Here is a 25986-nt window from a genome sequence, read left to right as displayed (position 1 = left end):
GTGGACAGCTCGAGGCTGTAGCAGACAGCTCATCAAAATGAGTGACAAGTGCTGGGGTGGGAAACTGGTGGAGGAGGAGGGTGGGACAAATAACACTATCTGCCTCAAAGAGAAAACATGCACATTAAATTCTGAGAAATAGTGACCTTTTTTCAGTGTCTCTTTATGTTGGTGTTGTGGTTTATGAGGCGAGGTGGATGCTTTGGGTGGAGCTACACCCCATCCCCAACCACTCACTGTGATTACCCACTGCCACATGCGATGAATAAAGACAAAAATGCACTGGGTGTACCGGGAACAGCGCCTGATAATACAGATGCAGTAAACATTAACTGGATTCACCCTGGTGAAGCATCAATATATGCCACGAATTACTGACATGTTAGAACGGAAAGCCCGAAAACAGAGCGATGACTCAGTGACTTGTTGAATCTCAGGGGCCTTCACTTGACATTTCTAGGTTAGATGGAAAGCACAGATGCAGTTTCACAGACTGTGTGGAAAACACATTCAGTCTGCATTCACATGTGAAATGCAAATGCTTAGCTCATGTTTGTAGCTGCACTAATCAATATCTTTGCATCAACAATGCTTCAGATCACCATGTGCGATATAAAAGACGCTGATGGAGACAAACCCACTCAGAATCACCCAACTTTATGGAACATTTTAGCATCTTTTTGCTAGTTGTTTTGGTTGTGTGGCCCAAAAACTGCCCTTGTCAACCTTTTCCCGCTGCAATGGGACAAACCTGCTATACTAGCAGCCGAGCCCTAAACAGCAAAGTCCACTTCAATCACACCAAAACATACACTGTGTTTGATGTTTGCACATTAAGATTTGAGTGAAGAATGAGTTACTTTCTGTTGAATGATGCACCGTAGCAGATGTTCGACTGCCACAGTGTACAGCGCAGGCTCGCTGCCAGAGTCCAACAACGTCATTGGAGTGCAACGCTAAATTGGTGGCTACTGACGTCAAGTTGATGCATTTAAGTTTAACTTTAGCTTCATGCAATGTGGCATTGAACGACATTTGCAGCATGCGACGGTAGAGCAAAAAGAACAACTGGACTCTTGTTTGTGACACAATAAGTGCATCAAAATTAGCACTGCTAAATGCTTTGCCCACATCAAGAGGCCTTCTGAAACATCACCAGTGTCTACTCAGGTGGTGAGTAGACACTGGTGGCAGTGGGCTCTTATTGTTTTCCCTGCAAAAGTGCCACAATCTACTTTCAAAACCGTTCCTTTTCCCCACACAACTCCAACTCACACATCAGATGAGAACACAATGCATATTAGTGGGGTATACTTGCATGGAGGTCAGCATTTCCCAAAATTATAGACTGAAAAAGGCCAGGGCTGCTTTGTTACAGCCATTTTTCAGCAGAATAGAAAAAGTAGCAATCTGAACTTTACTGTGATTAAAGTGGGAGAAGAGCATCTGTCGTTGTAGTTGCTGAAGTGCACTTGAAACGGACCAAGGCCATGTGTTTTAGACAGCCACAACATACATCTGCTGTTGTCATGGTAGTGTTTATCCTGGTGATCATTAGAGGAGACCGCACCGCACACAAGGCCAGGATTTTAACACGACCACCAAAAACCTGCAGTAAGCTGTAAACTTGCCTCACCAATTAGAACAGAACTGATTAGTGGATGCTCAGCTGGAGATCTGCATGTCCGAGCACAGCAGGAGCTGTGATTTCATCTGTGGCCACTGATTATCGACCAGCGCTCCGTTCACCTCCACACCAAACTCCCTTTAAATAGCACGCAAAATCAATGGAGTGGTTGAGTCAGTCAAATCAACTGCCTTCAATCAATAAGGAAGTTAGACTGAACAATGCCTTCATTATACAGAGAAACTGACGTGTGCAGTTAGAGCAGACAAGGTGATGTGAACGATAAATCAGACAACACGTATAAGAACAATGGTCAACATAAAAAGACGATCACGGAATTTAACTACTTAAATATACTCAGCTTTTTCCATTCATTCAGCACATCTGAGCACATGTACACAGTACGCTGTGGTGCACAAACACTGACGCACACAAAACCCTGTCCTGCATATTTATCCAGTCTTACAGTAGAATTAATGTGCCGCTTGACATTTGATACCTCCCTCTTCCCCGCGTCAGCAGAAAGACCACTCCTCATCACAATCCTGCAGAGTTTAGCAGTTCTCAGGCTCGGTTACTGATGCTGTCACTTCCTATGTTCAGGACCTGCAGCATCCAAGGCTGCCTGATCAAAATGCCGCTGCCGTCTGCACTGTTAGACTAAGCAGCAGAGGCACAGACTAACTTGGACGTCACTAGCCTTGAGACTGATTATATCCACATAGTTCTTGCAGGCGCCTCTCGTCCACTCTGGGTGTGTTGTCAGCAGTACTACTGTGAGGACTGAGGCTGCAACAGCACACGCAGCCCATCCAAGGCCTGCATGCACTTTGTGATAGTGTTTTTAGTGTGACCAGAGTCTACCCCATTGACCTGTTCTTGCGTGTCTCTGTCCCACAGAATGTGCCTGTGCCACAGCATATATATGCGTTTCACATGTAGGTGAGGATAGTGATATGCAGAAAAGAGCTCTAATCGCATTGTGACCTACTCAGCTGACATCTTGCAGCTGCACTGCATTCTGATCTCATTAGTTTTATGTATGTCTGTCTGAGTCTTTTCTATGATGGATTAGTTTGCTTGTTGAACATCAGATTGAAACGAGTCTTAAAAGGAACATTTGTTCTTTTATCAATTAGGGACAGACACCAGAACCAAAGACCACCTATAATGTTCTCAGGTAGATGAACGTTTTTATGTGAACCTCCATCATAGCTGTATAGCTGTACAAACTGCGGTAAATATGGTAGTGTAGTGAACCAGGAGTTCAGTCCTGTTTCAATGGACGCAGAGTTTCATTTGATCTTTGAAACAACTCCGGCTAATCTAGAAGTTTCTTGACGGCTCATTACTGCCCGACATGTTCTCTGCCCCATTCTTTGTCATTTTAGTGAGCGTGCTGGCTCCCAGATCTTAGCAATTACTTTGGGTAGTGCAATGTTATTACTACTGATAATACTGAATAAGACTAAGTTTGTTTGAAACTAGAATTTCAATTTAAAAAGTCCTGTTGCTACTGTTATCTGCAGTATAACATATTATACTTTGTGCATAACTTTACAAAGATGGTTAAATTATTGACCGAGGCTAGTGAAGTGTCCCGTCATTGAATTATTACGGACACCTGCCTGCCTCTCAGAAACTTTCTTCCCATGGCCAGCTACAGTCTAATTAAATGCAAAAACTCACTTGGTATTCAACTAAATCAATCATGCCCAGCCCAACCTAATGTATATTACATTACCAAGTCTTCAAAGTGCAAGAGAGATAATGTCTTTGAATGTGTGGCTTTCATGCACTGAGTCACAGCCACACTGTTGCAACACACTTCAAGGTCGCCCCAAGGAGAGTCAGTGTGCGGCGCGGGACGGCAGCCTGTTCATCATGATTGGATCAGCAGGCCTTTGCAGGGGGTTAACACATCCCAGCATGCACTCTACTCCCCAGACACCATTCTCTTTCCTCCGCATACATAAGTAATCAAGTGCAAGGCCCCTTGATGTCGATCAACAGCTCAGAGGTACAGACAGTCAGATATCCAATTACTCTTTATGAAGGTCAATATAAGTGGAGGGGGGTCAATGTCAGATCTGATATTTTGTTAAGATTGTAATTACTAAAGTGTCATGAAAAGCTTAACTACCATGATGAGAATGTGACATATTGATTGCTGTCCAGATGAGGGCGAAGGTGCACATACATGAACATTATGTCGTCACAGTAGAAGAGTATGCCAAGGACATACGGCACATATCATGGACAGAGCGTGCGCCATGATGGATAAACATGTTTCCTTTCTTCACTGTTTGGATTATTTGCGATGCATCAGTGAGGCTTAGGAAGAAGCTACCACAGGAAGGCACAATCTGTCACTGTGATGGGGCATCCCACAAAGTACGTCTAGCACACATCCCAGTCATGCTACAGCTAACATCGACTCCATTGTGGAAGAGCTGTGGATTTGGCAAAACAACCCTCTTTAGGTCTATCGTTTTGCCACTAATGAATACAACTCATATTGTGGTGATTGCATTACAGCTCCCACTGAAAGCAATTACTGGTCCAGTTGTGACACCTTCACGCCGTCCCGTCAAGATCTCTGTCTGAGCTGCTGCCGGCATGACAGTTAATCTCTGTTCCTGTCCCAACAGTTTCCAAAAACAGCTGAGCGGCACTATTTTGAATCGATGAACCAACACGGCTGACAACCAAGGATGGAAACCAAATGACTCTTCGTGACAGTCATCCGAGCCAACGAGATGATGATGAGCGACTTCAACTGGCAACCTTGGGCAAAACTGAGGCTGTGCAGGTACATGAAGCCAGCACCATTTCAGCTGCATTGTAACAAAAATGAATTACAAACAGAACTCTGTGCAAGTATGGGAATATTATTATACATCATTAATACTTCCAGTGTGTTCTGAGAGCTGAAACACAGTCGTAGGGTTGCCTCCGGAGGGTGCATCCATGCAGATGGCATGTAGATTAAAACAGTAAAGAAAAGGAAAGGTTGGAGTAAATAGTCCTAGTCAAATAGCTGACAACATGGTAACAACATTCCTCTAGGTCCTGAACTGAATCCTTGTCCACCCACACTGCTTCACAAAGAAGGAGCCATGTGTGAAACCTTTTTGCTTGGAGATACGACAAAAATAAACACTGAACATACCCTGAAACACCTGTGGAAAAGTTGCTACAAAGCTGCCCGGAGTCAGGAGTATTAAGGGAATAACCTGTTTCTTTACAATATATTTTACACGGGTAGTAAAAGAGCCACAGCTTTACCTTTTTGGAAGTGAAAATCAAGGCAAATGTTAATATCATTACACAATCTGTGTTTAGTAAAACGCCATCTGGTTTAAGATTAAATGGTGCAAGTTCACAATGTAATGGGGGAATACGACAATACAGGTACAATCACTTCTATTTTCATCACATAAGAGGATTGGATAACATGGCTTAACATGGGACTTAACCTCATAGCCACCAACACTGGAATTTCAAAATATGCAAAATTTTCCAGCACCCCGCCCTGGGCCGTCCCACCACCCTCACCGCAGTCTACATATGCCTTACATTTACACAAGGTGAATCCTGAAATCACCACTAGGCAAACAGTTGCTTTAAAACATCAGAGCAACAAGGATTGACTTCACTACTTCCTACATTAAGTGACTACAGTCAGCTGGCCAGAGGTCAGTAAAACGCTGTGAACATGCCTGCATTACATAAATGAAAACCCTAAAGGGCAGATAAATTCAGCACTTAGTTTATTGACTACACTTGAAGGATATGGCCATTCAATTGTCAATGAAAATGGACGGCAGAGATTGTATAAATACTGTCACTGGTGAAGCATGTTTCTGTACCTCTTGGCAGCACACAGTAATACTTGTGACACATTCAAATCTGTTTAGCATTACACATTTGGTGAGATACTTGCACAAGCGTTATTGGAAGGAACTCCATCCCTCTCACATTTATCCTTCTAGTTGTTTTATTGGCAGATGCTGTTTGACTGACTGACTCCTCATCAGTAGATGTTACAGCTACTGTTCTACATACTGTCACCTGCTGTACTGGCGGGGAATGTGGCTAACACATTAAGTGGGTGATTATGCTTCCCATCAATGTTACAGCTGACTTTTTTTTGAAGAAGAAAGGTTAAAAATATGGGAGATTTACAGGAAAATATTTCAACAGGAGATTTGCAGTAGAGAAGGGTAAAATATGGGAGAATCCCAGGAGGGTTGACAGGCCTGCTTAACATGGGAGTAGCGATGCATATCTCTGATTTGTTCAGTTCAAAGAGGTGGTCTTGTGCTCAGTTCTATCAGAGCTTTGCACAAATCATTCTTTAATCGAATTAGGACTGCAACTAATGAAATAGCTATTTTGACAATGGATTCATCTGCTGATTATAACTTTGGTTAAGATAGAAGGAAAAATGCTAAAAAGGAAACAAAACTTATTCCTCATCGCACTGCACAGAGCTCTTTCAAACAACTTGGCAAGGCAGGACAGACAAGGCCACTACAGTGAACAAACAAACAAACAAAACTGCAGAATGGACAGAAATACCTTCCGTCTGTTCTACCTTTGTTTCCTTCATCAAGCCTGAGCTTTAAAATAGCTTAATCAGGCACAGACAGCATGTCTGTCTGTTACGGCTGTTTTTGAATCAGAACCTATGCCTAGACAGAGACAAAGCAGACTGCAGCATTTCCTGTAACTGATCACATGAGCTATGTAAGGCACAGCAGTGGCTGGCTTAGTGCCCAATAGCTACTTGCTAGCTATTGGTTTGGGAAAAACAAAAGAAATATCAGTCCCTTCCACGAAGGAATCGACACAATGTCGGAAAATATAACAGAATGGCAATTCAGTTCGACTGTCCAACCAGGCCTTAAAGTTGTGCTTGTGATTCTGGACATCACTTTCCAGAAAACAGCAGTTATCCATAAGAATCACTCCTCCTCTCTTTATGGAAGTGACCAATGCTGACAAGCAGAAGCAGCCACAGGAACACTGTTAATTCAGTTAACCAAAACTACGATGACACACTTTGTGCAATGCTGCAATTTCAATGCTGCAGTTATGTTTGCTTTGCTGCGCACCAAGTCAGCACGCCACAAGCAAAGTCCGGACTAATTTACAACTATTTATAACTATTTTACACAAAGCAAGTTGAGGTTACCACAGACATCAGGGCTTGGGAGAAAGAAACAAGGTTATATTTGGGCCCATTTTCCTTAAAATGAGGCTGATAAAAGAACTAATTGCATTGTTCTGTTCAAAGGGAAGCAATGGGGCCATAAAATAGCTAGTAAGGATCCCACAAACCCTGAAGACACATTAAGGCCCACCAACATTAATGTTCACCACAAAGAAATTAGGTAGGTAGGTTAAAGTAGGCTGAAGAAATAGTTTGTTCCTAGTAAGGTGGCGATGTTTCATTATGAAAGCTGTATTGTGGCTCAGTCAACCTGGGTTTTTCATGAGATAACGAAGAAAAAATGTTGACTAAATATGACAAAAACTAACAAGGTCATTTGAGACTGGACTAAAACCAAACAAAGGAAAAAAAACAGCTGACAAAATGGAGAGTAGAGTACAAATGTGTAACTCAAATCAATGCAGTGGTGCATCGCGTCATAATGGCTCTCATCCAGAATGAAAGAGTGGGATTAACAGTGCTCCAGTTACATTTTAATGAGCACATGTTGACACAAACAATCAGGCTGTGGATACTTGCACTCAGTTTATCCATAATAAGCAAACAGCTCATATCATCAGGAGGAGAGAACACTAAACGAAGTCAGGAGCACAAAGTGCTAACGCTTCAGATGTATTATCCTTCGGTGTGCTCCACACTTCGCTCCGTTCAAATCAAAGGTAAACTGCTATGTTAAGACGTTTGACGGATTAAATTTGAATGGAAGACTTTTAATTACGTTCCTGCCTTGCACGTGTTGTTGGAGATGACTCGAGGGAACCCAAGAGGAAAACCAATATTAAAAACCCACAGATGAAGCCACAACAGCACACAGCAATCTGACAGATACACAGATTTCCTCTTCCACTTTATGTTTCCTTCAGCAGTTTAGCAGGAGAAAAATGCTTTGTTTCATATTCAGCAAAAATGTGAATGAGGTTTGGGGTCTTTGAATTTCAAGATGGCAGCCTATTATAGTCATTTTGAGCGTATCCGTGTCATCCACTGCGCTGACACAGCTCCCTGAAGACGGAGAGCTGGCTTGGTTTAATCATCGTCTCACCCACAGTATGATGATCACACACACCGGGAGGAGACAGGTGGATGGATGCAGCATTATGACAGCACTCAGTCCTCATCGCATTACGATACCTTAACCTCCCCATTATACCTCACTGTCGCACAACAGGAACTTTCTGCTGTAAACACAAGCCTTTATTCTTTCTGTGGACCTGAAGCTACAATTACTGCCATGTTGGTTGCTGGTTGTATGCTTCCACCAACCAGCCAGGTTGCAGCGTACATTCATGTCTGTCCAGACTTACATAATATATGTAGAGAAGGAATTTAATAAAATGTATTAAGTGCTGGACTGCAATGCTTCAAATATGGATGCTGCTGCAAAGAAGCTACAAATCGTAGAAACATGGATGCTTCACACACATCTTCAACCCTGCAGCACAGAACAGCTGCACAACCAGCACAGCTTCAAGGTGGAAGCCCAAGATTAGTGTCACCAACTCAGTATCTCACCAAATGTGAGTTTTGGTGCTGAATAATGGCCAGAGATGTGTTTCTGAAAAACATTATGATGTCACAGTGAAGCTGACCTTTGACCTTTTAGATACAAGCTATCATCACGTCATCATTTTATCCTATGAGACATTTGCGTGAAACTTTCTCATAATTAGTGTATGAATGCTTGAGTTTTGGCCAAAAATGAGTTTTGTGAGGTCACAGTGACCTTTGACCTTTGCCCACCTAAATCTAATCGTGTGTGATGAACATTGTGTGTTCATGTGAACATTTGGACCGAAGGTAATGAAATTCCCTCAAGCGTTCACAAGACTGAGACGGACAAGACCTCGAAAATCCGGCGGGCAGAGGCATAATAAACCTTACGCGGCACATATGTGGAGCTATGACTATCAAAGTGTAGGCAAAGGAGGGATGGATATCTCGCCGATGCGGTGGCCAGTCGTCTCTGTCAATATAAATCAGGCCCTGAGAGGTGAATGTCAGTCTAATCTCACCATGTAGTTCTTACAGTGTGGATTCTGCTGCCATCAGTACGGAGCCTTTTCACATATCTAAGGGGCTCAGCTGCAGATAACAACTCTGTGTGTGTGTGTGCAGAGCTGAGTATTTGAATATGGAAGGTCAAGTGTGAACATCTGATATTGTAAGGATCAGCTGCAGAGGACTAAAAACTGGAGGTGCTGTGGAACAGATTTGCAAAAATAAAAATCATCTTTAGTCCTCAAGCTTCGGTTTGGGATGCAAACAGGAAGAATTCTCTTCAGTTACGGCTGGGGACTGCAGGCGGTTTGCTTTTATCTTTCCAACTCTCACACAGGAAATACCTCGATTTCACTTCAACTTTTAAATCCTCAGAGCAAAGCAAATTTAGAGACAGATTTCAATCGGCACAGAAAAGATTTCTACACTCTAAAAATCTTTTTTGGTTTTGATCATAAACGTCATCCAATCAAATAAAGAATAAAGAGTGATCAGCCTTAAGTACAAACTGCCATTGCCATTAGTTACTGTTGCTACAAACACAGTTTAATTAATTTCTTACACTCTTGCATTTCTGGCTTTGAAAAGAAAAGTCACCACGTGGTATTACTCTCACTACAGCTCTATAAGGAGTGATCTCCTTTGTCAAAAGTATATTTCAAATGTCATCTACATGTAAAAATACATTTTCTGGACAATTCTCAGACTAAATTATAAAATAAAAGTGAATATAATTGTGATATTTTGTCCTCGTCTGATGATATCGTTCATCGATACTTCATCGTTTCTATTTTTGTTGAGAAACTACAGTCATGCAGGCTGCAGTTTCTACACAGGACCTCCCTCGGTTACATAGCTGAAGGCTGTGAAAGCAAAATTAGGTTTTACAGTTATAAGCCTGCACAATATAACCTTATTGAATCAATATTCACTGTTCAATTACAATTCATGGAATTAATTAGTCAAGAGATTTAATCTGCGTTTTCGATGTAGGAATGAATGTGCTGTTCTCAGCAATGGATCCAGTAGTTAAGATACTTAAATATAAGCCAACCCAAGATGAGGATTGTTCCATAGGATCAAAACAACAGGACAGAAACAACCGAAGGAATTTTGTTTTGATCCTCCTAACACACCTTACACATAGTGGCTTAGCAATGTGACCACTTCTACCCTGCAGTCAGCATCCAGAAAAGCCAGAGTGATAAATGATTTATGCAGACTGTGCGCTATAACAAGCCACATTAAAAATACAGAATGTACACACAACCAAGGAGAACTGTAAACTGGGCTTCCTAAACTTCCTACACGGGCTGGGTGAGACTATTTAAAGTTCAGTTTAAAGGGGTCTCCGGGGTCTGCCTCTTTGGAAACGTGGTAGCTGCATGTATTGATTAAAAAGTGGATACAGGTAAAGGTATTATGTCTCAAATCATATATTTCACAGACTTCACCCTAAATAAATAATGATGCTTTGTTTTGTGTGTTCTTTGGTTTTCTGTGACCTGAAATCAAGCATCATTTTTCTTCACATCAGTGTCTTTTCACGTGCAAAGTCAACCGATCAGAAATGTCAGCCATCATCTGCAGAAGTCATTTTAAAACGCCCTGAGATTTCTGTCGTCTTTTTTATTTTATTTTTTATCTTCATGAGCAGGTAAGAAGAGATCAAAAGTGACATTGTGCTGACCTTTTGGTGCTGAACATCTTGGCAGCGTCTTCTTTCTCCTGCTCAGAGGCTTTGGGAGGTGGAGGTTTGATGTTGACTTTTCAAACCTGCAGGAAGCACACACACACACACACATGCACGCACACACACACACACACACACACACACACGCACAGGGGACAGAAGGAGATAACAGTGAGATTTTCAGCATCACAGTCGGGTCGCCCTCCAGTTGTCTGGATGCCTCGGCCGTGCGCACTTCAACAGCCTCCATTTGCTGGCCTCCAACTGAGCGATTCTAATTGACCGGGCATGGCAGGAGGCAAGGAGCGGAGCATCGCTCAGCCACCATGACAACGACAAAGGATGGAGTCAAATGTCAATTTTAATAATTATTTGCTTTGCCTTGCCACAACAGCACCCATTTAAAAACAGAGCGGAATTAATTAGCTCTGAAGCTCAACGGGAGCAAAGGGGGGAGCAGTAAAATGCCATTAAAAAGGAGAGCTATATATCTGTTTGTGTAGGTAAACATGTCACACTCAGGCTATTAGGTAGCAGCCCCTGAATGGTTAAAACCCCAAAATGGGTCCATCTATAATGTCTATGCTATTTACCACACTGTATAATGGCTGGGAGTTAGCCTCTGCTCTTTTATGTAAAGGTTATCAGAGACTGTGGAGGAGGAGCTGGAGTAAAAGAAGATAGGGCTCAATAATTAATGCCGAGGTCTACGCAGGCCTCACTTCTCACCCTCTCCTCTCTGTAATGAGATGAGTGGAGGGCCAGAGGGAAGGGGGGGGAGAAAAAAAGGAAGGAGAACGGAGGTGATTAAGGCAGGCCTGTTCAGCTCAATCTACCACCTCCCCCCCCCTCCATCAGTTAGACGCACGAGCATGTACACACATACACACCGTCTCATTTATAACACCTGGAGCGTGTTTCCTCTCTCCTTCACTCTGGCAGGCAGCAGAGGAGAGCTGAATAAGCCGGCATAAAGGTTAACAAAGTAGCGTGACACTGGAAACATCTGATAATTCATTCAGGTGACATGGAAACCGCAGATGTACTCACTGCTGTGAGTGATCTAAGGCAGCGCGGCAGCCAATTTTGCGACTTCCATGATTCACATGTGATAACAATACGGGCGGCCACAGATAGGTCTTACTATTATTTCTGCATATCGTGTTCTACAGACTGAGTTTTAGGGACAAGAAAATGTTTTAAATACAGCCTGCAGTTAAGATGAATTGTTCTGACATTGCATTACACTCAAGGTATGACGTGTGTTTGATAATGCAATTAGCTGGATGAAGGATTAGAGTAGTCTCACTGTTCGAGCCAAACAAAACACACATTACAGACAGAAGCTGCTCTCAACAGTTTGGCACTAGTTTCTGCCTCCACTGAGGGGGGGCCTCACCATGGTACACAAAAAAACACATTTCAACACATTTTCAACTTGGGAATGTCCACGACGGTTACTCCTACTGCTAGCTTTGCAGTTGCTTCTGAGTTCATTAACAGGTGAAACCAGATGCTGCAGAAAAAACTGTGTTTTGTCCCTATTAAACTGAATGATCATCTTAGTGTTTACATTGGATTTACAAATGTTACTGCTGACTCATCCATTGCTGCCACAGCCATCGTGACTCCAGCTGCTACCGGCACTGTTGCTGCTACCACAACCACTGCACTTTACCACGAGTCTCACCGCCGCCATCACTGCTCCCGCAGCCGTGACAGCCACAGACAGCAGCCCCTCACATGGACTGATCACACGAAGATGGCAAACCTGCGTTAGCCCCCGGTCGAAATGTTGAAGTTGCAAGAATAAAGTTGACAAATGGGACTTGGGAGTTTAATTCGATTTATACTGATGTTCTGTAATATTTATGTTTTCATGCCTTTCAGTTAATATAGAAAACGACTGAAATATTAAAAGAAAAATATTTTGTAAGGGTCTCACTTAGAAGGTTTTCTTTGCCTAAATCAAATGACAGTTTGAGTGTATATATATTTAACCACTTTGAAGTCTGGACAGGTATTGCTTCTGCCTGGATATTTGGTCCTTTCATTATGCCTTCAGGTTTTTGTTGATTTTTCATCTTCCTCCTCCTTCTCCTCCCTCCTCCTCCTCAAAATGCCTGACCCCGACTCACTGCTGCACAGCACCTACAATTTTTTTTCTCCTTGCTCTGCTTGCACTAAGCCTGCCAGCTGCTGTCAATCAAAATGAGACACTGAGACAGAAAATACCTTTTGCTCCTTCTTTTCAATAATTCAAAAACGATGATATTATACAAAAAAGGTTGACTAAAAGTAGTTCAGTTGGACTTTAAAACCACAAATTTCAACCACCAGGTGGTTTTACAGGAAGAGTCATGGCATCACCAGAGTCATTAGGATTCATCCTGGGGACCAGCCATGTCTGAATAAAATCATGGGAACTCACACAATAGCTGTTAAGAAGCACCAGTTTGGAAAATGTTGAAAGCGGTCCATCACATTTAAACAGGTTCAGTTTTTATATATCTGAAACATTTCGTACCATAATGGCAGCAGGGGGACATTAATGAGATGAGAAATACCTCGCCATAAAGGGCTGCAGGTACATGCACAGTGGCAGCCAATTATTATAAAATATTTCATTTCATTAAAGCGAACTGTTTATCTAATCTGTGGGAAAATTCAGAGCCCAGGCAGTAGACTGAGATAATTTCAAAGAGTCGCATAATTTCCTTTTCCATTGCTGTTCAAATGTGACTCATCCTCCCATTCGTCACAGTGTTGCAGGCTTAAAATGATTACACAGAGCACTTCACCAAGCCCAGCACTCCCCCTCAGAAAAATAATAACAAGCCTGCAAGCTTTCAAGGGTCTATACTGAACCAAGACAAAAACTGAAAATACATTAAGACTTTATTTGGGATTATATGAGGCCAGCTTCACCTGCCGCTGGGCTTAAAGTGAGCACAAACCAATAAGTTTCTTTTTTAAAGCACTATACAGTCAAATGTAACGCAACGTGAAGGCAACAAAGACGAGAAAGAAGAAGATAGTGCAGGAATAGAAGTAAAAATCGTGAATTGAAATGAACCCAGCTCCTGCACAATCTTTTCTGGGAGTAAATAAAAAAAAGTTATAGCGCATTTAACTAACGTCTCATTTAAGTAATGGGACATTGCATCTGGATGCTATTTTCTCCTCAGTTTTTCTGTACGCTGTGAAGGCAGACACTAAAAATGCTGAACGTTCAAAGCCAGCATTTGGCTTTGACCTTGTCGCTCCCTGTAAGGACACACCAAGCTCAGCACAGCAGAGACTGGGAAGTGACAAAATGACTTCCCCCCCGAGGGGAACTTAAAGTTAGAGCCTGCAGGTGGATGCTGGGCTTGTGAGATGGTATGACAGTAGCAGCAGCAGCAAATGATGCAGCTGTTACTGCAAATGCTTCAGGTGAGCAGTGCATTGAAACTGAATTAAGGTTAGATAAGTTTTTATTTTAGATTTCTAAATTACAGCCAGTAGAGTGTATCATGTGCAGCACACACGCTTGATGTATCAACCACACAGTAACATGTTGGTGATACAATTTCATTCTATCTGCCATTCATTAGCAGATTTGTTAATACTTCATTTTGTTGAAGTTGAGAATCACATTCTTCCCACGTTTTGGAAGACTTCCTGCTGTGCAGCGGGAGTAAAAAGATGAATCCACTCTGTTGAGTCTGTGTTTGAAGATTTGAGTTAGCTGGGTGACAGTTCACAAGAACATTTTATCTGACTAACATCATGATAGCTTTGATTAGTTAATCAGCGGATGAAGAACAAGGCGCCTAGCTCGGGCTGTCTGGGGACCTCGTGTGATTCAGATGGTTTGCTGGGAGTCAGAGAGCCCAGGCTCCCGCTTCTTCACTCCAAGCTACTCTGATGCCAATTCACACTGGACGGAAAATTGAAATTTAAAATACCATGGCTGTCAAAATATGGCTCCATTACGGAATCTGACATTTGAATTTCTTATCTTGTACATTACAGACGAGGCAGATCTGTAAGAGCGTGCCACATATAGCTACAAGTCTATCAGTAAATCATAAAGCCTTAAAAGGTTGCATTCAAGGTCAGCTTATTTGTGTGGTTTATCTCTCTTTCAGCACTGTCACCAAAGCGTGAACCTACACCACAGCGAAGCACCAGTGGAGCCGTGTGGTTCCCCCCGACACGAATGGACCTTGTCTACTTCCATCTCTATAGCAAAAGACCCTTGTTTGAGGATGTTTTTCCTGCCGAGCTTCATTAAGCCTGCCTTGTGTCTCAGCTTAATTGTCTCTGTGCGTGCAGAGCATCCTGACAAACACTATCAGCATCCAAGCGTGTAATGGATCGAGGAGAATCCCTCAGACAAACAGGGGTACAGCAGGTACCGCCAGCGCTCCGCTCTGCTCTTCTGCTGAAAGCTGCCGGCCGTGAAACAACAACGACGCGGGGGCCGTGTGGTCGGCCAAACGCACGCAGCCTTACGTCCGGTGAGGGGCTGACAGAGCTATTTCACACAAAACAGAGATGAGCTAAGCATGCATCCAGTGCGCCGTTAACAAAAGCGTCTGCAAACACATCAGGCCTGATGTTCCCCCGGCCGAGCCTATCTACTACTCTATCACGTCCACGCGGTTTCACATCCAAACTTCAATTCTCCCTGCCACCGGGTTTATGAATGACTGATGAGAAGAGAAGGTAAATAAAGATATCGGCCGTGCCGGTTCCTGGATGAAATCCAGAGTGTGAGCAGGAGAAGTGGAGTATTGATCGGAGGCAGGATTAGCTGGCCCAGCATGCAGCTAAATCAGTAACAGCCATGAAGAAGTGCAGAGGCAAGGAAACAACACAACACCAGCCACATAACTGGTGAGGGCCACGCACGCAGTAACTGAAGCATTTTCTTTTCCTCTAGACCTCAGAAACATTAAAGAGTGACTTCTAGCGTGGGCAGTGCCCTTTTTGTCCAAATTAGTTTCTAATTGTGGGTATGTTGACTGTATTGATGCTGTCTGTAGGTTTGAGGGGTGAGCATCTCACTGACATCATGCAACTGCACAAGATTTCTCAGCGTGTAAATACAGAAAATGTCCATGTTTCTCAGCATTGCACAAGGATTCAAAGTAAAGCTCAGTCTGAAAGGATGAAATTATATTTTGGTGAGTGTTAAACTCCAATACAGGCCGGCCAAAAAGCCTGCCTGTTAAGTCTCGCTGCTGCAGTGGCATTTCAATCAGGATCCGGTGGGCTGCAGTGATATGACTCATCTTCCCTTCTGTTCTCCACTGCTGTCCCCTGGTTGTCCCATTGTCTGCACCTCACCATTGTTTACATCTCTCCCCCTCCAGTCCCTCCTCATCTCTCCTTCCTCCCCGATTCATTTCCTTGGCCGTGTCTGGCGGCGCACACGGAGCCTGATTGCAGCGCGTTTCCTGAACTAATAGGGGTCAACATTAGCCTGGCAGGAAACACAATGCCATTATGGTAATGCTCAGTCAATTACTGGGCAACGAATAAACACCCTCTCTGTCATTTCTGACTCTCATACTTGCGTCGGGCTAATGGTTGCGATGCACGGCTGTTATCTGCTCAGGGGCACCTTATCTGCGTCTCCCGGAGGAACTCGGCAATATGCTGGAGGTCAGTTGTGTCACCGTCAGATTTTTGGGTTGCCCTGGATGAGGGTCCCCCCCCCCCCCTGCAATGAAAAATCTCTATGTACATTCATTTCACCTGCACTTGTCAGTGGGAAGGGATAATGAATCTCTCTTTTCAGTTCAATATCCAAACCTTGCATGGGCTTAATTGTGTTCCTGTATTGACACTATCTTCAGGTTATCTAATTTAGACCAAAGAATGACAATACATGTTTGACTTCAACAATTTCTTTCTTTTCAGAAACTGGATTTAGATAGAAAAGCTGAAAATATGACAAAATATGAAAGAAAATAACTCTAACACACTGGGGGATTCACAGCAACTAATGGATCAGACTTCTCCGGTTTACTTCTTCATATCCCATCATCTAATAGAGCACCAGGAGGCTCATTCCAGCCTGTATCATAACAGCTATAACTTTTACAGACAGCGTGCTTTGGGTAATATTAGATGCGCAATCTATGCTTATGAGAATGCCACGGCAATGAGGTTAAAATATGGAAGACTATAAATGTTTGTTAAATTACCATTTCCACTAAACAGAATACGAGTTCACGCTGGCTGAGTTCATTTAATGTTTTATTAAACTTTTTGAACCCGCTCCCATAATGAATTTAAATACGAGACAACAAGGTTAAAAAAAAAGCATGCGTATAAAGTGAGCTCCCTGTAAAACTAATGGTCTGAGAACTCAGATTTGAAAATCGCAATAAAGTTTTTAATAGATATTATGGGATACGACACAGGCACTAGAACAAAATGTACAATATTCTGTTGGCACATCTGAATGAAGGTGGTAAGACTAGACAGTAGGCACACAACTATTTTCATCAGCATTCACCGATTTGTTGACTCTGTACAATCCTGTACAATCATTTTGCATGATCCTGTGCCAAAACAGAAACGGGCATTCATTAAAAACTGTTCACCTTTATGCAATTTGTGTGGGAAAAGAAGGCGAAAAGGCAGAGCAGGCAAAAGAGGAACGAGATGAGAGGATCATGCCGCGAGTCTCTAGATTAAATATGAAGCTCCGAACCAGGAGACTGTTAGCTTAGCCTAGCCCAAGCTGCCCTTCACCACAGTATAGAAAGCAGTAGAAGCCCAGAGAGTTCCCTCTCTTAACATTTTCCTCAACTTCCTCAACCTTCCAGCCCGTATGTGCGACGCCACCTCCTGTACATTACATAAGACGCGCCGTACTGTAGCTCTATTAAAAGGTGGCACAGTCAATGAAGGCATCAATGAAATCAGACATGAGTCGTTCCTCGCACCAGGGATGACGACTCTCTGCCCTTGCCTTCCCTGCACTGTACAACATCACTCCATTCAGGAACTGCACGGCCCCCTGAGATTACATTATGCCAAGAAAACTACTGAGAAACTCTTCTTCAGAGTTCACCACTTCGCTCAAAATAAACCTCTGCCTTCCTTCCTGGGTTGATCTATTTTTGCCTGTGAGTGTTTCTGAGGTTTCGCTGCGCGTGGAGGCAACACATGATGATGACAATGGTGGTAGTGGGGGGGGGAACAAAACCTCAGCTTTCCAGCAGAGTGGCTCCTGGCAAGGTATGTACGGGAGAACACTGTCAGTTTGAGTTAAGGCCACGTCCACAGTCGGGTTGGGGGCCGCTCTCTGCTGAGTCACTTCACTCCATGATATTAGGCTGACAGAGACAAATGCCTGTGGAGCGCCAGTCAAAAATGACCCCATCCCCTTATTTGATTCAATTAGCTTTCAAGCAGTGTCCCAAAGTGGAACCAAAGGCAATGTTCGCTCGACTTAAGTGATGGGGCCAAATCAGGTTTTAGTTCGCTGACAGCATCGCCTTCTTCCCATCAAGCTACAGTACTTGGCGCGGGCTTTGTGATGTATGTCATCTGCCTGTCACATTATCACTCAATTCGCAAGGCGGGAAATGCACTCAGAACATGCCCTTAATTTACCCCGACAGCCATTGGGATGATAAGTTTTGTCATTAAAGCCAAATTTGCAGATCTGTCAGGAAACGTGTCCCTGAGCAGGGGTAAAAAAGGCAGAACACAGGAAGCGAGCGCAGATTCATCACCCGCGAACCGATCAGAGGGAAACAGATTTAATCACTTTATGAAACATCAACATCCAAAGACTGTCTCCGCCATCCTTTATCCTATCCATATAATCTGTGATTTGGGTCACATGGCCGTCCCCCAGTGCATCGTGGGCCAAGTGAAGAGGGAGGAGGGAGAAGAAGATGGTGGTTTGTTGCTGTGCTCGAGGGAGGAGGAGACATGAGGGGGTCACTGGGCTGGGTTCCTCTGGCTTAGCATGGCAAATCCTCTGTAATCCTCCAACCAGTCCCATGGCGCTGTTTACTGTACGTAGGGTAAAGCTATTATGGACCCAGACCAAGCCCGCCCCACTGCCCTGTAGGCTACATACTACAACTGCTGCAGTCGGTCCTCCATCATTGTTCACCTGTTCTTCTTTTTTTTTTTTTTTTTTTAAGGAGGACAGCTGAGGGTGCTTATCCCCCGTAAGTCTCTTTTGAGATTATCATCATTAGACAGCGGGATAACAGTGAGGGAGCCAGACAAAAGAGATGAAACTGACACAGAGAGCAGTGAGAAAACAAAACATTCCTCAGGGTATTTATACCTAAATGAGGGAGGGCTGGAGGGGGCTTCTTTACAGCCTGCAGTCTGGCTGCATGACCACGGCTTTCTTTATGTGCTCTGCAAAGCCGAATCATCACGGAGAACTGGGACTTTCACTGCGACTCCAGACAAACACTCTTACATGTGAACACAAGTCATTTCTAACCAACCACACTGCACATAAAGCATCGTTCTGTCTGGGAATGTCTGGTGCATCTTCGTAAACAACGTCTCGAGCCGGTGTGCACCCATAAAGCAACATAATGGAAGGATTTCTTGGAAGCTTTAAAATTCATTTTCAACCGGATTCCTGGAATCACATTACAACAGAAGGCAACAAATCACTGTGTCACTGCCCCTGTCATTATCTAATTGCTTTCTTGTGGATTCAAGACCCTCCTCTTCCTCCCTCCCCTCCCTGTCTGTCTGTCTGTCCGTCTGTCTATTATTCTAAAAACTCAGCATCACAGCACAGTCTTTGAAAAACTAATATTTACAAAAGCTAAACAAAAAAAAAAAGAAAAAAAAGAAATAAAAAAAAATCTAAAAACAAAACAAAAAGCTGGCTAAACGGCTTCATCTAGCAGTTTCACTGCTGGGACCAGGGCTGAATACAAATGCGCATGCAGCTGCTTGCCAATATCAGAGGACATTTATTTTTACTGCACTCTGAATTAACACCAGTAAGTTTTAAACAAATGAGAGGTAGTCCTGCAGTGATTACTCAAGCAATCAATCAACAGAAAATTAACCGACAGCTATTTTGATAACTAATTAATTCAATAAGTGATTATTTTTCCAAGTTAAAATTCCTAAAAATGATCAGGGCACATTCCCACACTGAGAATTTGCTGTTTTAGTCTTTATATAATTAACTTGAATATCTTTTGCTCAGGGACCCAACAACATTTGATGAGCTCACCTTGGACTCTGTAATCAGCATTTTAACAGTTTTTTGACTATAGACCAAACAATTAACAGAGAAAATAATGACAGGCCTGATTTCAGGTGCGGTGTACATCACAGCCAGTAACAGTCTAAACATATGCAAGATTTCAGAGATAGTAAAGGTAGCCTGTGGAGTTTCTGACCAGTCCAGTCAACGGTTTCACACTGTTCCATTGATCTACAGGTGGCAGTAATGTGCCAAGAGATACAGCGATGTGACAGGACAAGAAGCCTGCAAGCTAGTTCACGTGGATGTAAACGGTGTAGAATTTAAAATAACTAAGCAAATCAAAATGGGCTTTACAAATGTTTGGAAGAAAGGCATTTAACGTCTTCGTTTGAACTCAAGGATACACACATGTGTTTTGGTAAGTAACACTGAGTGTAAAGGTAATCTTTGTTAACGAGAAAACTCCACAGGGCACCTTTAATTGGCCTGAATGACCCTCCCATTGATCAGTTACCTGTTCTGCTGAAGGTTTCTCCTTTCCTTCCTTCCTTTCCTACTGCAGAACATGGAGAAAACTAGTGAGGTGAAGTGCATCGACTGTCCTTCAAAGGTGATGTAACTGTATCACGTACGAACATGTTCATTAAGTATGTTGCAGCCGATCATTTCAACATATTTCATGAGTCAAGTTTTTATGCTACACACATTTTTTGGCCTACGAAATAGCACTCTAGGACACCGATAACTAAAAGGTTCTAATGACGCCTGAACAAAGTGCTTCAAAGAGTCAAAACTCTGGCCAGTGATCAGAAGGAATGTGATTTTGATTGCAGGCAAAACCCTCTTTTAGAGATTTATTATTGAAGATTACCATCCTCATGTGGCACCGTACAGCATCACTCAGCCTCAAACGACTCTTTATTCTTTTCTGCTGCAACAACCTCTGTGAGTTTAAGCAGTTTGAACATGGATTAGCACCAACCAGTTACGAAGCCAAGGTTTAAGGCTCTGCCTCCACCAGCGACGGTGGCTCCCTCTGCTCCGTTTGATTTAAGAGCTCTCAAAGAACCACTGGAGAACCATATGTATTACAAATACGTACCATAACAATTCCTCACTGTCTGCATGGCGCTGTTATAGAACAAATGAGAAGCATTAATGACTCAGAGAGAGATTTTTTCCGGGATCAGTCATTTTTACATAAAACTGCAGTACTTCCTGACCACAGAATCCACATGGAACCACTTATAATATCTGCATGGAGTAACGCATGCTTATGCAGAACCACTGATTTACCATCCTATAATGGAAGGTCAAATAGTGTCGGCTCAATGTAAAAGCACTTTTTACTAGACGTTGTCACAGGAAACACCCCATTGAGTATAAAAATAGCAGCAGCTTAGCACTAATTTTTCACCGAGCCATGTTTTCAGGAAAACACTCTGCCTGGCAACAAGTCAGTTCCTCAGGGTAGCGCAGAGGTTCTCACCTCTACCTGCGTGTGTGTGCATTAATGAGGTTGCAGAGATAGATGGGGTAGCTGCAGCTGGCTTTAGAGCCTTTCACAGATGAATCTGAGAGATACCGAATTCTGTCGCAGCCGTCGTGATAAACATCAAGCCTCATCCCGCACGGCTTCGGCTTATCAGCATGAAAACTAAGCATCAAAAGCACGAAAGCACAGCTTGATTTATTTGAAAGACGCTTTTATCATAAGTCTGCTAATTCAATTTGTTTCTTTTTTTAAAAAAAGCATGTACATAATCATTTCTACTAAGTGAATACAGTTCAGTTTCATCAACATGAATCTCAAGGATATAATCAATTGGTAACAGCATGCACGCACTGACGATGGCAAGGTGAAGGATTAATCAAAGCCAGCAGGACCATGCATAATTTGATCATGAGAGTCATCATTTAAAGTGTGTGTGTTTGTATCTGTGCGTGTGTGTGTGTGAGAGAGAGAGAGATAGCCATCCCTTACAGTATTGACAGAAGGGATGCTTCTTGCTTTCTCTAACAGGACTGATTCCCAACAAAAGGGACTCATAAGATTAGACCAAATTTCCATTTTATAACTACAAGTTGGTTAGGGAAGCTGGAATAATTCATATAATAAGTCACTTTATTTACTAGTCCATCGACAGCAAATTGCTGAGCAACTATTTTGACTCTGTATTACGGAGTTCGAATCAATGAAATCACTAAAATTCATTCATGATAATACACTTGACATAAATACACTTCACATTAAAGTTGCCTCATTGAGTGTTAAGCTAACTGGCTAGGATAGTAAGCTTGATCTGAATATGATCTGGTTTTAGTGTGGTATCGTAGCAATAGCAGTGCTTGCAACAGTTGACTTTTAGCATTCACATCTCATTTTACAGTCCTTTTACTAAATGCTGCCTCTCAGTAACTACTCACAGATATGCACATTTTTTTGTGCTTTATTGCAGAAACTGGAGAATTAAGCACCACTACCTTTACTATTTCCATTCTGCATGTATGGCGAGCAGGCAACCTTGGAGAAATACTGTGAGCAATGTTTAACTAAAACGAGGCATGTTTTGAGTTTTATGGAAATTGTGCTATTATGCATACTCACACCTGATTACAGAAAAAAACAAGTCCCCGTGCCTACCTGATGGGGAATAAAGCGCCATGCACACCACAGCAAGCGGCTGTTTTGACAGATACTGCCTTAAACATGCTCGTCACCGACATGCGGCCGTTATCAATGGTTGAAGATGAAGGCTTCAGAGCAATCATCAACAGCCTCCACCCTGGTTACACTCTTACCTCAAGGACCCATTTCACTAAGGTGATGGAGAGGAAACGTCAAGAGACATTCCAGGAAGTGAAGGCTGCAATAAAAACCAACAACAGCAAGACTGCTCTCACCACAGATGTATAGCCACTGAAGCCTTGGCGTCACATGCCGCTACATCAAATATGTCTGGGACATGGAGTCAATTTGCCTGACCACCAAACCACCTCAGGACAGACATGACAGCAAACACTGCAGAGCGGTTGGAGGAGGAAACACCAGGTTTGAAATTCCTCCTAGCAAATTTAGCCCACTGTGCATGTCGTGCACCCCCAAGCATCGAAAAAGCGATTGGGGCTGCAGGATGTCTCGTGAAACAATTTAAAAAGATGTGAGCAAGTTCACAACAACAAAGAAACAGCTTGTTCAGGATACAAGCACAAGGTGGGCCAGCACATTCTTCATGATAAGCCGGGTACGTCTCTCAAAGGGGCAAGAGGTACCAGGATTTGAAACTAGACAAGTGGAGCCTGCTGGAGGTTTCCAAAAAGCTTTTGAATATGCAGCTGTCTTCATGAGTGGGTGAGAAATACTGTACAGCGTAATCTCTGCAGTATCTCCACTTGTGAATGGGGCTATTGAAGTCCACCCAGATCGCTGCCTTCAAGTCAGCCCCGGCTCAGGCTTTCCAACTCGATGCAACAGAGCAGCTGAAACAGCGACGGAAGAGGGAGACTTCTTTCTCTGCCGCCGCTCCAATCACAGTGTTCCTCAGGTTCAGAAGTTTCTAACACCTAACCAAGTCCTGAATGTGCACACCAAAGTGGCACTCACAGTGAAAAGGGAGATGGACGGCCAGCAGCATGGCAGTCTCTGTGACCAAGCCAGTGCCTCCTCCTCCACCATTACTACAGCTGCTGAACCTCCAACTCCTGCCTCTTTACACGACTCACAGCTCGATTCTGAAAGCTGCAGTGAAGAGGAGAACAGAGAGCGGGAGGCTGAGGATCCCAACAGCCAAGTGAGGGATGAAGACCTCAAATACCCTGGAGAGAGAGAAGCCCCTTACCAAGGAAGAAAGTCCATTACATTGGTGGAAGGCTAAAAAGGATAGATATCCCGGCGTGGACAGGCTAGCAAAGTCACACTCGTGCATCTGGCATCTCAACAGTATCTGAGCAGCTGTACTCGGCAGAAGGCAACATACTTTCCAGGAGGAGCGCTAGAGTTAGCCAGGAGCATGTTGACCATGATGTCAAAGCTATCTGATGTGGTTAACGGTTGAGTTTCTTTTTTACTATTTATAATCATTATTCTATCAGCTCACATCTGTTGAGGCAACACAGATGTGAGCTGTGCACTTTATTTATTGTGTCTTTTGCACATGTTGGGTAGCAGCAGGTAGGCTTATCACTTGTGTTCATATTTTCAATTTGAAACAACATTTTGTCTTTGGAATAAAATGATGAAATCAAATTGTTATCAATTGATTGAAGAAAGAATATGCAGGTCAATCAAAATAGTTGTTATTTGCAGGCCTTGGTGGTTGCAGTCAACGCTTTCTAATGTGGACCGAGCCAAACAACATGAGCCATCGCCATCGCAGAAACATACGACACATTCTCATCCACGTGACCTGCAACACCTCTCAACTCCTTCATCTCACTTTGCTTTGAATCGACCTTGAGCGAGCGACAGAGCGCATCAGCAAAGCACCGTGTGTGTCTCTGGACAGCAATACAGCACCTGAACATGCTGACCCCGCTCTCGACTGATATGTTTCATTAAGATGTATAATAGGAGCTTAAGAAGGCTGGACAATATACAGGTCCCCCCCCCCCACCCACCCACCATGGCACCCCGGAGGCAGCTCACTGTGCACCTTATGAGGCTATACCTTATTGCATTATGCAATGGTGTAATAGGCTTAGCAACATGCTCCTCTGCAGGGGGGAGTTTCGGGCTGACTCTGATGACTCACTTCATTAAGCCTCCCTTCCTCAGAGCGCTCTAGTTGCTGAGGAGTGAACTTTCCACACGCCCACAATAACACTGACCTCAGAGGCCACTCACAGGAAAGAAAGTAAACATCCAATCATCAACTCACTATAACAAAAGGCTTAACTTAAAAAAATAGGATTTTATAGAGACATATAGCAGTTTAAATGGGCTTTATTTGGATTTCTGGTACTTTCTGGTGCTTTTCTTTTCCCTCTATGATACTGTGTAAGAGGTCTATGGTGACCTTATTGCCCTTCTCCTCTGGTGCTTCTCAGCATTATTCCTGCAGGGGGTCCCAACCTACTTTTGCTGGGATGTTAATTCACTAAGCTTCCACAATGTATCCCAGGACAGAGAAACGGCAGGTACACGTTACAGGTAACGCTGAAGGTACAAGAGACACACGCCACCTCCTGATGGTAGTAGCAGTAGATTAGCAGTGACTGATTAGACGACGTGAGGTGACTTCAGGGAAGAACTAAAGCGACTCTTCACCTGGCTTTCACCTGCACCGCCTGGAAGCATCACAGGAAGCAGCGTCTTAAAAGAAGTGTTTTCAAAGCGGCCCGGCTGCAGAGCTGCAGCAGCTGTGCGGAAACACTACACTGTACCAACATTAAACCTTTATAAGGGAACGACTAATCCGGGCATATCAACATATAAGACAGGTGAATCGTTTCGGAAACACCAAACACGCACTTACTTTCAGACGGACATCACGCGCGGAGCCGCTCCGGACGCTCGCGGAAACACTCGGACAGACGATTTAGCGCTGGAAGTGTGTCTTCATCAGGCGTGCACCATCGCGGGAATGTACACAGAGGCAGACATGCGGAGTCATTTGACCTTCTCCCAATAGAAACTACCATCGCTGAGACGTAGGAGAGGGGAGGAGCGGACCGTACCAAGCGGGCGTCCCAGCAAGGAGGAGGAGGAGGGGGAGCTGCCAGCCTGGGATGCACTACAGGCATGACAGTGATACAGTAGAGAACAGAGAGAACAGGGAGAGCAGGGGGGAAGCAGTTTCATTCAGCTTCAGTGTTTGCTCAGACACCAGCTACGACCCCTCAGTCTGGGCAGAGGTCCACCCTCCCTCACACCTGTGCAGCCCTAAAGGTTTGATTTCATGCTCAAACATTAACAGGCTATGCCTCATGTAGTCCAGCTGGAGGTTTCAGAGTGGAACCATCATTCTGGACATGTTGGTGTGTTTTATTTAACCTTGGTTTAACCAGGACATCTCTTTAGATAATCTGTTTTACAGGAGCGATGTGGCCAAGAGGCGGTGCGGAGTAAATATAAAGCCACATAAAAAATGTACAACGATCACATAAAGCACATACACACAGGACCTGATAGAGCTTCCACATTTAAAACGGTTTAAAAAACAATATGAAGTCCAGGACACGATCAGAACAGACCCTGCTGGGGTGATTCATCTTGATGGTCT

At 43.5% G+C, this 25986-nt stretch overlaps 1 protein-coding gene across 3 annotated transcripts in view; it reads right to left on the bottom strand.

Moving 5' to 3' along the window:
* Positions 1-25326, bottom strand: part of oxr1a (oxidation resistance 1a) — a 153724-nt gene extending 128398 nt beyond the window's left edge. For all 3 annotated transcript variants that reach the window (XM_041941833.1, XM_041941837.1, XM_041941834.1), the window contains exons 1-2: positions 25240-25326; positions 10555-10640 (exon numbers count right to left, since the gene is read on the bottom strand). In XM_041941833.1, coding sequence (XP_041797767.1) covers positions 10555-10571 — 17 coding nt within the window. In that variant the 5' untranslated portion in view covers positions 10572-10640; positions 25240-25326. The remainder of the gene's footprint in view (positions 1-10554; positions 10641-25239) is intronic.
* Between the last annotated feature and the right edge of the window lie 660 nt (positions 25327-25986).

The sequence above is a fragment of the Chelmon rostratus genome, chromosome 8, assembly GCF_017976325.1.
Source record: "Chelmon rostratus isolate fCheRos1 chromosome 8, fCheRos1.pri, whole genome shotgun sequence".
NCBI classification, from domain to species: Eukaryota; Metazoa; Chordata; class Actinopteri; order Chaetodontiformes; family Chaetodontidae; genus Chelmon; species Chelmon rostratus.
Note: the sequence above shows the minus strand (reverse complement) of the source record. Positions and strands in the feature narration are given on the sequence as shown.